At 39.8% G+C, this 13197-nt stretch overlaps 1 protein-coding gene across 5 annotated transcripts in view; it reads right to left on the bottom strand.

The window, feature by feature from the left end:
* Positions 1-13197, bottom strand: part of mysm1 (Myb-like, SWIRM and MPN domains 1) — a 105460-nt gene that overhangs the window by 77619 nt on the left and 14644 nt on the right. For 4 of the 5 annotated variants that reach the window (XR_015758159.1, XM_043699289.2, XM_043699291.2 and 1 more), the window contains exon 5: positions 10447-10476. The exons of the other annotated variant lie outside the window; for it this stretch is intronic. Coding sequence is in view for 3 of the 4 variants with exons in the window: in XM_043699289.2 (XP_043555224.1) it covers positions 10447-10476 (30 nt within the window). In the remaining variant the exon portion in view is untranslated. The remainder of the gene's footprint in view (positions 1-10446; positions 10477-13197) is intronic. 5 annotated transcript variants of the gene reach the window in all.

The following is a 13197-nucleotide window of genomic DNA, read 5'->3' as shown; positions in this document are numbered from 1 at the left end:
CAAAATTGATGGCTCTTGGTGCCCGTCATACAATTATAGGAGGAGACTTTAATTGTATTATGGATCCGGAAATAGATAGGATTCCCAAGAGTACTGCAGGAGTATCTCCCAGATCTAGACAATTGGTGGATCTGAACAAAAAATTAGGACTAGTAGATGTATGGAGATGTCTTCATCCACAGGGCAGAGATTTTTCTTTTTACTCCAATCCACATAAATGTCATACTAGAATTGATATGTTTTTTGCCCCCTCGATTTTTTTAAATTCCATATCATCCTGTAAAATAGGTAGTATAGCAATTTCCGACCACGCTGCTGTATATATGGAAATCAAGGCGAGGAACAGTGGGACATCCCCTCGACATTGGCATATGGACCCCTTCCTGTTGAAAGGTAGTAAATTTGTAACGTACTTCTTTCAAGAATTTAAAACATTTTTAGAAATTAATTTATGTACGGCTACAACCTATCAATGATGTGGGAGACCATCAAAGCCTACGTGCGAGGTTTGATCATCTCCGACTCAGCGACCCAGAAAAAATTAAAGGGAGAACAACAGCGTCTGCTCGAAGCTCGCTTATAAGCATCTGAAACAGCATACGCTGATAGACCTTATATTATCAAATTGCAAAGGATTATGGCCCTTAGGACAGCTCTAAACACCACATTTACCCAAACGGCTAAGAGGGAAATATTATTTGCATAACAAAGGTTATATAAATTTGGCGACAAACCGGGTAGATACTTAGCATTTCTTGCAAAGAAAAAAAAGGCCCCTCAAACTATCACGTCATCAAGGAAAGTATGGGTATTTTGACTCATGATCATAAAAGGATTAATCCAATCTTTAGAAAATTTTATTCTGATTTATATAAATCGCAGGATTGTGAAGACAGGACTAGGAGGATGCAATCATTTTTTAAAAATTTGACCTTTCCGGACCCAACTCCGGAACAGGAATCGGTCTTAAATGCTCCCCTAAAAGTCCAAGAAATACTTGACGCAATCAGGCAACTTCAGAGCGGTAAGACACCTGGCCCAGATGGTTTTCAAGCTGAATTCGATAAGGAATTTACAGGAATACTGGCTGGTCCACTTATGGACATGTATAACTACGCATACAGTCAGGGCTGTCTCCCGCCTTCGCTGAAAGAGGCAAATATCTCTCTTATCCTTAAAAAAGGAAAGGATCCGGAAGATTGTGCGTCATACAGACCAATATCCTTGCTAAATGTAGATTTTAAAATCCTTTCTAAAATGTTAGCATTGAGACTAGAAAGGGTATTGCCACATATCATAAAGGAAGATCAGACAAGGTTTGTTAAGGGCCGTAGATCATCCAACAATATTAGAAGGGTTTTGAATATGATTCAAGCCTGCCATCAGGGAAAGATACTAGGAGTAGTAGTCTCGTTAGACGCGGAAAAGGCATTTGATAGGGTTGAATGGTCATATTTGTTTTACACATTGGAAAGATTTGGCGTTGGAAAGGTTTTTACCAAATGGGTCTCAACATTGTATAGTGATCCCAAAGCAGTTGTGGTTACCAATGGATTAGGTTCGGATAGCTTCAGTGTGGGTAGGGGCTGCCGTCAGGGATGTCCTCTCTCGCCATTGTTATTCACGCTAATAATTGAACCACTAGCAGAAGCTATACGAGCTGATCCTAATATAACGGCCCCGAGGATTGGTACAGGTAAACATAAAATTACCCTTTATGCAGATGATGTTCTTCTATTCCTCAGTAATCCTCTGATGTCCATACCTCGCTTAATCCAAGTTATTAATACATTTAGCGCATTCTCAGGCTATAAAATTAATTTCTCAAAATCGGAGGCTATGCCAATGGGTGGCCTTGCTATGATACCCCACTTAATGGACGGATCCCACTTTCCCTTTCGGTAGTCCCTGGAGGGTTTCCTATATTTAGGCATTTTTATTACCCCAGTATTTGGTCAGTTGTTTAAGGCTAACTTTGTGCATTTACTGGAAAGGATGGGGAGACCTTCCAATTTCCTGGCTGGGTAGAATAGCACTAATTAAAATGAATGTCCTGCCCCGTCTCCTATACCCTATGAGAATGCTTCCGGTGATGCTGCCGAGGATGGCACTACGTAAATTATATGGCTGGTTGGGTTCCTTTATCTGGAATCATAGACGGCCCCTCATTAAGCTGAAGAAGCTACAGCTGCCACAGGCAAGGGGAGGATTGGACTTCCCAGATTTTAGGAAATATCAGTTAAGTTCCCTATTAAGTTACATAGCTGATTGGGTCTTGTCTGATCCGCAATCAATCTGGCTGGACATTGAGGGTTCTCAAGTAAAATGCCCACTTATTAACCTTTTATTTTCAGACAAGAGGGAAATCATTACGGATCACTGTAAAAACCCTATAATACTAAACACAATTAAAGCTTGGAATATAATGCGGCAAATGAGGGCAACTCACATAAAACATCCCCCTATGCGCCGATAGTGGGAGATGGGGATTCCAACCGGGGTTTACAGATGCCACTTTTAAACTCTGGAGATCCAGGGGTATCTCATGTCTAGGGGACCTATTTAAAGATGGGATCCTGATGTATTTTGAACAGCTGCGTCAGAAATTCGGATTACGTAATGGAGACCTCTTTCAATACTTCCAAATTCGAGATTATATACAGAAGAAGACTACGTTATTAGATAGTCTTTATAAATCAGATAGAGAATGTAGAGTGCGACGACCAATGGGGGTATCTTCCGTCAGTACTATTTATCATTTACTACATGATAAAGTATCGGGAGATATGGACAATCTGCTTAAAACATGGGATCAGGATTTGGGACTAGAAATCTCTGTAGAAACGTGAAATGACATTTGGGAAGACGCCAGAAGAATCACCATCTGTAACAGAACTCAGGCTATCCAGCTGAAGATACTTCATAGGGCCCATATAGCACCAGATCGATTGGCAAAATTTAAGGCAGGAACATCTCCAATGTGTCCCAAATGTAAAATAGAGGTGGACACTCTTGTACATTGCCTATGGACCTGTCATAAGATCTGTAGATACTGGACTAAAGTAGCAAGTACCCTGACAGAAATTTTAGGAACGGAAATTAAAGTGGACCCTGTATTTCTCCTTTTGGGCTTTTCGAACTTACCCTCCCTGGATATGCACGGGAAGAGATTATTTTCTATTCTCTCTTTCTGTGCAAGGAAAAATATTTTGGTAAACTGGGTGGCTGAGGGCCCCCCTGGACTTTCAAATTGGCACAGATTAATTATGGAATGTATTCCCCGTGACTTCCTTACAAATATGGTGCACCGAAAGACCAAATTATTTCATAAAATATGGCAGCCCTTCTTGAATTATATGAATACAGATATTTCGGCTATCCTAACAAGGGCTTTTATTTAATTGAGATTACGAACCTGGCTGGTCCAGGCCCCTTGGGAGAGGAATCCCGCACGAATATGGGTTTTATTACATTTGATGTTAACACATTCGAGCATGTATCTCACTACCCAATTTCTGTGTTATCCGTTGGGTTTTTTTTCTCTTATTTGAATAATGTAAGAGACTTAATTATACACTCTGGTTAGATTAGATTAGATTACATTAGATTACATTACAGTGTGGAAACAGGCCCTTCGGCCCAACATGTCCACACCGACCCGCCGAAGCGAAACCCACCCATACCCCTACATTTACCCCTTACCTAACACTACGGGCAATTTAGCATGGCCAATTCACCTGACCTGCACATCTTTGGACTGTGGGAGGAAACCGGAGCACCCGGAGGAAACCCACACAGACACGGGGAGAATGTGCAAACTCCACACAGTCAGTCGCCTGAGGTGGGAATTGAACCCGGGTCTCAGGCGCTGTGAGGCAGCAGTGCTAACCACTGTGCCACCGTGCCGCCCAACAGTAGTTGTAGGTTAGATTAGTAGTTAGTTGAGTTTTGTTTTTTTTCTTTCTCTGTATTTTTCTTTTGTTAAATTTTGGTTATTATTTATTTAAGATTTAATTGTATATCAATGTTTGTACTTGAGAGTTTTGTTTATTTTTGTAAACTTGTAAAAATGTTCAATTTCTAATAAAAATATCTATAAAAAAAAAGAAATAAGATGGATGAGCTTGAGGCTCTTTTGGAAATTGGCAGATACGATATTGTGGGGATAACTGAGACGAGGCTTCAAGTGGACAGGACCTGGGAAATGCATATTCAAGGCTTTACCTGCTATCATAAGGACAGACTGACGGGCAGAGGGGGTGGGGTGGCCCTGTTGGTAAAGGATGATATTCAGTCCCTTGCGCGGGGGGACCTAGTATCAGGGGATGTAGAGTCAGTATGGATAGAGCTGAGAAATTCTAAGGGTAGAAAGACCCTCTTGGGAGTTATCTACAGGCCCCCAAACAGTAGTATGGATGTAGGGTATAAGTTGAATAAGGAGCTGAAATTGGCCTGTCGCAAATATGTTACTACAGTTGTAATGGGAGATTTCAACATGCAGGTAGACTGGGAGAATCAGGATGGCATTGGACCTCAAGAAAGAGACTTTGTGGAGTGCCTCCAAGATGGATTCTTAGAACAGCTGGTGCTGGAGCCTACCAGGGAGAAGGCAATTCTGGATCTGGTATTGTGCAATGAACCAGAATTGATCAGGGACCTCGAAGTGAAGGAAGCATTAGGAGGTAGTGACCATAATACAATAAGCTTCAATCTGCAATTTGAAAGGGAAAGGGTACAATCGGTAGTGACAATATTTCAGTTGAATAAAGGGAACTATGGAGCTATGAGAGAGGAGCTGGCCAAAGTTCAATGGTGCAATACCTTAACAGGGATGACAGTGGAGGAACAATGGCAGATATTTCTGGGTATAATGCAGAAGATGCAGGATCAGTTCATTCCAAAAAGGAAGAAAGATCCTACGAGGAGGCAGGGGTGGCCGTGGCTGACGAGGGAAGTTAAGAAACATATAAAGTTAAAAGAGAAAAAGTATAACATAGCAAAGATAAGTGGGAAAACGGAGGACTGGGAAGCTTTTAAAGAACAACAGGGGATTACTAAGAAGGAAATACGCAGAGAAAAAATGAGGTACGAAGGTAAACTGGCCAAATTTATAAAGGAGGATAGTAAAAGCTTTTTTAGGTATGTGAAAGGGGAAAAAAATGGTTAAGACTAAAATTGGGCCCTTGAAGACAGAAACAGGGGAATATATTACGGGGAACAAAGAAATAGCAGAAGAGTTGAATTGGTACTTCAGATCTGTGTTCACTGGGGAAGACACAAGCAATCTCCCAGAGGTAACAGTGGCTGAAGGACCTGAACTAAAGGGAATTTATATTTGCCAGGAATTGGTGTTGGAGAGACTGTTAGGTCTGAAGGCTGATAAGTCCCCGGGGCCTGATGGTCTACAGCCCAGGGTACTGAAGGACGTGGTTCTAGAAATCGTGGATGCGTTGGTGATTATTTTCCAGAGTTCGATAGATTCAGGATCAGTTCCTGCGGATTGGAGGGTGGCTAATGTTGAACCACTTTTTAAGAAAAGAGCGTGAGAGAAAGCAGGAAATTATAGACCAGTTAGTCTGACTGCAATGGTGGGAAAGATGCTGGAGTCTATTATAAAGGATGAAATTACAACACCTCTGGATAACAGTAACAGGATAGGTCAGAGTCAGCATGGATTTATGAGGGGGAAATCATGCTTGACTAATCTTCTGGAATTTTTTGAGGATGTAACTCTGAAGATGGACAAGGGAGATCCAGTGGATGTAGTGTACCTGGACTTTCAGAAAGCCTTTGATAAAGTCCCACATAGGAGGTTAGTGAGCAAACTTAGGGCACATGGTATTGGGGGCAAAGTACTGACTTAGATTGAAAATTGATTGGCTGACAGGAAACAAAGAGTAGTGATAAACGGCTCCATTTCGGAATGGCAGGTGGTGACCAGTGGGGTACCGCAGGGATCAGTGCTGGGACCGCAGCTTTTTACAATATATATTAATGATATAGAAGATGGTATTAATATTAACATTAGCATATTTGCTGATGATACAAAGCTGGGTGGCAGGGTGAAATGTGAGGATGTATTACAGGGTGACCTGGACAGGTTAGGTGAGTGGACAGATGCATGGCAGATGCAGTTTAATGTGGATAAATGTATGGTTATCCACTTTGGTGGCAAGAACAGGAAGGCAGATTTCTACCTAAATGGAGTCAAGTTAGGTAAAGGGGCAGTACACCAGTCTTGGGTGTTCTTGTACATCAGTCAATGAAGGCAAGTATGCAGGTACAGCAGGTAGTACAGCAAATTTGAGGAAAGACATTCTGGCTATTGAGGGAGTGCAGCGTAGGTTCACGAGGTCAATTCCTGGAATGGCAGGACTATCTTATGTTGAAAGATTGGAACGACTGGGCTTGCATACCCTTGAGTTTAGAAGACTGAGAGGGCATCTGATTGAGACATATAAGATTATTAAAGGATTGGACACTCTGGAGGCAGGAAACATGTTTCCGCTGATGGGTGAGTCCCGAACCAGAGGACACAGATCAAAAATAAGGGGTAGGCCATTTAGGATAGAGATGAGGAGAAACTTCTTCACCCAGAGAGTGGTGGGTGTGTGGAATGCTTTACCTCAGAAGGCAGTGGAGGCCCAGTCTCTGGATTCATTTAAGAAAGAGTTGGATAGAGCTCTCAAGGATAGTGGAATCAAGGGTTATGGAGATAAGGCAGGAACAGGATACTGATTGAGGATGATCAGCCATGATCATAATGAATGGTGGTGCAGGCTTGATGGGCAGAATGGCCTACTCCTGTACCTATTGTCTATTGAGTAAAATCAGGTCGGATATAGAAGCATTTATGTTTGACACAAATCTGCCAATATAGAGTTTCAGTGACTATTAAAATAGACGGATTGAGTCAGATTAAGATCAAAGGGCATGAAGTTGTTAAATGTCCAATACTAAGTATCCTGCATCAGATATCCTAAATTAGCAAACAGTGTGAGATAATAGGGAACAGAGCATCCCAAATTTGGAGACCAGAACTACACACAGTATTCCAGGTGCGGTCTCACCAGGGCCCTGTACAGCTGCAGAAGAACCTCTTTGCTTCTATACTCAATCCCTCTTGTTATGAAGGCCAGCATGCTATTAGCTTTCTTCACTACCTGCTGTACCTGCATGGATTTATGAGGGGGAAATCATGCTTGACTAATCTTCTGGAATTCTTTGAGGATGTAACTCTGAAGATGGACAAGTGAGATCCAGTGGATGTAATGTACCTGGACTTTCAGAAAGCCTTTGATAAAGTCCCACATAGGAGGATAGTGAGCAAAATTAGGGCGCATGGTATTGCGGGCAAAGTACTGACTTGGATTGAAAATTGATTGGCTGACAGGAAACAAAGAGTAGTGATAAACGGCTCCATTTCGGAATGGCAGGTGGTGACCAGTGGGGTCTGCTCTGCTGAAAGCTCTGCTGAAATTTTGTCAAATTGATCACTTTCGGTAACAAAGCACAGCAGCAGATGTTTATTTGTTTTGTTTGGAATTACTGCAACACTTCATTGTTTCTAAAGAATGTTAATTCAGTGGCACAGTAGCGATCAGTGAGAGAGGTGCCAGTACATGGTGGATTGTTTTTCTATGTTTATAAATCTAACAAGTGATGTGCAAAGACAAATTTACTTTTACAGGAAAACAAACATTACCATTTTAAACCAAAAAATAAACTGAAGAGACTGGTGAACTGAAATGTTATTTCATTTATTCAGTACTACTGCTTTACGTTTTGGAAGACAAGTCAAATTTTCATTTACATCGCACCTACCATGACCTCAAGGCATGCCAAAGCATTTCAAAGCCAATGAATTACTTTTGAATTGTGGTTGTAATTAAGGAAACATGGCAGCCAACTTGAATGCAGCAACTCAACAGGAATATGCTAACAACCAGATAATCTGCTCTAGGGATGTTGAACGAGAGAAAAATAATCGGTCAGAACACTGAGAATAACTCTTCTTCATCTAGTGGTTTTTTTTAAATGGTGCCCTGAGTGCAAACTTGGACTCAATTTACAGGTTCACCCAACAGAGCTTACTCCCTTGGCATTGCAAATGGAGTCTGTCCAGATTGTCTCAAAACTGTTGTGTGAGGCTAACAGCAGTAAAGTTAAATTGATGCAAATAATGGGGGGAATTGGATTTTGAACTAGGGTGAGGTGGGGGAAGGGGAAATGAGGAAACTGTTGAAGTCTATTATATCCACAAAACATCTATATCCATTGAAAAGCTAATGAGATAACCTATATACTGAAAAAAAATACTTTCAGCTCAGAAAAGAAACAGATTAATTCATTATTTGCACTAGTTTAACTTGACTGCAATTAGTTACCACTCACTAACAACTGCAAAGCACATAGTCACATAAGAAGCTAATGTCTTTGGAAAGGAAGACTGATAACAAAATGTCTATTTGCTTGACGTAAGTAATAGGCAAGATGCTCAAGGGAATCATTAAGGATGTAACAAATGATTGTTAACACAGAAAATGCCAGAGGAATCCAATTTGGCTTCTAGGAAAGGTTTAAGGTTTTACCTTATCAACTTAATTGCACTTTTTGAAGTAACTAGGTTAGTGAATGAAGAATAGTGTTTACTTTTTATTAAAGTTCTGATGACAAGCTTCTTTCCAAATAGGGTATTGTGGAATTAGTATTAATCTGAAAGCTGCAGACTGTGAGTGATTTTAAGTGGATCTGTTTGGAGATTGGTTACCAGTGATATTCCACAGGACAGATGTTAGAATTATATACTAATTTAATTCATAATCCAGCTGCAAGTATTTTAGGAATAACCAAATAAGCTTGCAGACAATACCTGTGAAAATTAGAACTGGAGGGAATCCGCTGAGCAGAATTAATTGTGTTGGAGATTGGACCAGTATTCACAAAACAATTCAATTATGCACATGGCCAGTTCAATGCTAAGCTCCAAGGAAAAGAGAGAGGAAGAAAGAATTGAGGTAAAAGAGAGGGCAGGAGAAAGGGGAGAAGGAAGAAAAGGCAAGATGGAACAAAAAGGAAAGCTGCAGGAATATAAGGGACCGATGAAAATTAAATTACTCTACCTTCACTTCTTCCCTTGTGAAAAATGACTATCTTTCCTCCTCAGCTCCATTACTCATTTCTCCTCACCTTTTATTGACTACTAATATATTACCAATACAGCACACTTGCTTGCATTTCCTGTCAAATTCCCAATTGTCAATGCATCAGCAAGCATTTTTTTTTAATTGAGGACTGAATTATATTTGTTGTCCCATGTCCACTTATCTCCATATAGTTTCTCCTTTGAAGTACAGTGCCCAACTACAGTGTTTTTTGAGAGATGAAGAAGTATTTCCAATAATTTTTCAAATGAGACAGAACACTTAGTTGAATTACTTGCACTCATGGATAACATTTTATGAAGTTAAAGGCTTGAAAATTAGTGATTTAGGAGCACAAAATAACAAAAGCACAGATGGATGTACTTTGACGCATTAAGTTTGTACTGGATCTTTCAACGAGCAATCAAATTAGTATCACTTCTTTGTTGTTTCCTCATCTCACTTTCTTTTCTTGAAATACTCATCCAATTTCCTGTAAAGGGCCACCATTGAATCTGCATCCATTCAATCCTAATCACTTGTTCACTTGTTGCAGTGTTTTTCATGATGTTGCTTCTGACTCTTGTGCCAATCATTTTGAGTCTCTGGTTATCAATCCTTCTGATTGGAAACATCACTTAACCATTTACTTATCCAAACTCTTCAAATATTTGCATTAAATCTCCCCTCTTGATTTTCTCTACTCAAGGAAGAACAATCCAAGATTACTCCAGAATTATCCAGGGTGTAATTCTAGGAAATTTCTTCTGTCTCTTTCTGGGGAGAGGATGGCATAGTAGTATTATCACTAAACTACTAATTTAGAGACCCAGATAACATTCTGGGGACCATGTTCAAAAATCAGGAATTAAGAGTCCAATGGTGACCATGAAAGCATTATTAATTGTCAGAAAATCCCATCTGGTCACTCATGTACTTCAGGGAAGGAAACTGCTATCCTTACCTGGTCTGGCCTACATGTGACTCCAGACCCACAGCAATGTTGTTGCCCTTTAATTACCTTCTGGGTAATTAGGGACTAACAATAAATGCTGGCCTAGCCAGTGACGCCCACATCGCGTGAATGAATAAAAAGAAACCAAACCCCTTTTTCCTTTCTCAAGTGTACTGCCCAGAATTTCCAAAAGGAAAACAAATTCCTATTAAATATATTCCTATTAAATATGAACATATTTAACAGAATACATCAGACATTTTTTTTAAAAAAAACTACATTGCAAATGAATTGCCTTAGACAAAGCAGCTTTTAAATAAATATTTAAGTACAGCAAATCATACATACCGGCTTTTCATAGCTTTCTTCTGACGAATACTGTGGTAAGAACAGGAATAAAAGTCAATGCATACAGAGAAGAAAATAAAGAGAATTTTCAACAAGAAAACAAAGCTGTAAATTGTTACCATTACAAGTACTTAACATTTCTTTACTAATCAATATTTACAAACTTATAAACATAGGAATTAGGCCGTTTGGTTCCTCGAGCTCCTTTGCCGTTCAGTAAGATTAATGCTGATCTAATCGTGGTCTCAGCTCCACATTCCAACATACCTCCAATAACCTTTGACTCTCTTGTTAGTCTAGAATCTACCTATCTACCTTTACCTTGAAATATTTTGCTTCCACTGCTCTATGGAAAAGAGTCTCAAAGACCAATGATCCTCAGAGGGAAAATAAAATCCTCTCAGCTCTGTCTAAAGTCGAAGACTCCATATTTTTAAACTGCGTTTCCTAATTCTAGTCACTCTCACAAGTGGAAATATCTTCACAGTATTCATCCTGCCAAATCCTCTCACCATCATATAGATTCCATAAAGGTCACCTCTAAATTTCAATGAATGGAAGCCCAGTCTGTCCAATCTTTCCTTGTAGGATCACCTGGCCCTAGACGCAGGTATCAGACAAGTGAACGTTCTCTAAATTGCTTATGATGCATCTAAGCCTTTGTTTGAAATGAGGATGCTAAATCTGTCTACAATACTCATTTGCAGTAGCATTTTTTTTTAAAATGTTGATATGTTTTATATAAAAATACTTAAGTGTAACTGCTGACAATTTAACAGACCTCTTGTTCCCATCCCACAAGCACTTAAACCAGCTACACAGAGGTGAGAGAAAATATTTTCAAATGATTTGCTTTTGATCTGCAGACGACCTTCAATCAGAACCTTTCACCAGTTATGCAAGTTAGATCAGGAACTTAAAGTGTTCACATCCACGAATCCATTATATAGCATATAAATTTTGACAATTCGTCATTTTGCTGTCTAGACAAATGCTTATCCTAAATGGCAACCTCAAGTATTTTGCCCAACTACTAGTCTTTAAACTCAGTACACATCTATATAGGGTTGGCAGAGGTGAGAATGAAGCAGCTCCTATTCAACTCTTAAATTATTTAACTGCTAATAATTCCTTGATAACAAGGCTGTCATGTAAGTACAGTACTCAACTTTTGCCACACAGTGACAGACATCAGAATTTTCCACTTTAATTAAACATTGACCTTTACAGAACATGTTGGCTATATGAGATTGCTGCCTGCATCCAATGATTAATTTCTTAATAAACATTCCAGTGCACAATTCTGAACATTTTGCTATTTACACTACCAACAGAACAATTTTAGCTGAGAACAAAATGTTCAATCACAGAAAGCAGCAGCGAGTATTACACTAAATGATCTACAGGCACACAAGAAGGACTTAAGCTTTTCTATTGAAAAAGACATTTTCCTTTATACTTGGTCACAAAGTCCATTTTCAAATGTGTTAAAATTGTACATAAATTAGGCTTTTACTCTCATCCCATAATAAAAAACGTGAACAAAGAAAACAACTTCAATAAAATATCAAATGTATTTTTGACATAGGTTACCAATGAGATAATAAGGTACATAAGCAGTAGCATGTAATAATCAGAGCTAAGTGATCCACAACCAATGAATCTGATCTAAGCTCTGTGGTTCTGGCACAATTGCAAATGGTGGTGGTAAATTAAACGACTGACAGGAGGAACAGGCTACAGAAATATCCCCAGAATTACTGATGTGTGTAGCCAGCACTTCAGTGAAGAGGACAAGGCTGAAATATTTACAACCACTTTCAGTCAGAAAGGTTGAGTGAATGATCCACTGAGATCTCCTTCAAGGGATCCCAGCCTCACATATGCCAAGGCAATAGTGCTGGAGTTCATAGAAGTTATTCTATTCAGAGAAGTTATTGCATATCTCTGTAACAGGTGAGACTTTAACAGAGGTCTCTTGGCTCAGGGACAGGGACATTACCACTGTGTCCCAAGCACACAGAGTTCCTCAGGTTAGGATCTTTTAAATCAACTGTTTAGATGTGTTATGATGTACCTCTGGAGCAGGTACGACTTGAACCTAGGCCTCTTAGTCCAGAAGCACAGATACGACCATTGTATCACAAGAGTTTTTAATAAAGAGTGCATTAATATTTTCCTAATCAATCCGTTCACAGCTGTTATTGCACATCTCTGGAGCAAGTGGGACGTGAACCACAGCCTCCTGTCTCAGAGAGAGGGACATAACCACTGCACCACAAGACCCTTAGCTCCTCAGATTAGTGTGCTAGGTCACTTTCAGCTGTTTTATTAATTACCTTTCCTCCATCATGAAGTCGGAGTGGGGATAGTCACTTATTATTACACAAAGTCTAGTACCATTCATGACTCTTCAGATACTAAAGCAGAATATGTCCCAATGCAATTAAACCTGAAAAGCATCCAGACTCAGGCTGATAAGTCGCAAGTAACATGCACGACACACAAGTGCCAGGCAACTGCCATCTCGAACAAAAGAACATGCAACCATTGTCCCTTAATATTCAGCGGCATTACAATTACTGAAACCCCCACGATAAATATCCTGAGGTTACCATCATTAGAAAATGAACTGGACAAACCCAATAAGTACAGTGGCTACAAGATCAAAGTCTAGGAATTTTGTGGAAGTAATTCATTTCCTGAGAACTCAAAGCCTGTCCACTATTTACAAGGCAAATTCAGGAGTCG

The sequence above is a fragment of the Chiloscyllium plagiosum genome, unplaced genomic scaffold (assembly GCF_037043375.1).
Source record: "Chiloscyllium plagiosum isolate Xiang-an unplaced genomic scaffold, Cpla_swu_hap1 HiC_scaffold_9, whole genome shotgun sequence".
Taxonomy (NCBI): domain Eukaryota; kingdom Metazoa; phylum Chordata; class Chondrichthyes; order Orectolobiformes; family Hemiscylliidae; genus Chiloscyllium; species Chiloscyllium plagiosum.
This window is presented reverse-complemented; position numbering and strand designations above follow the sequence as displayed.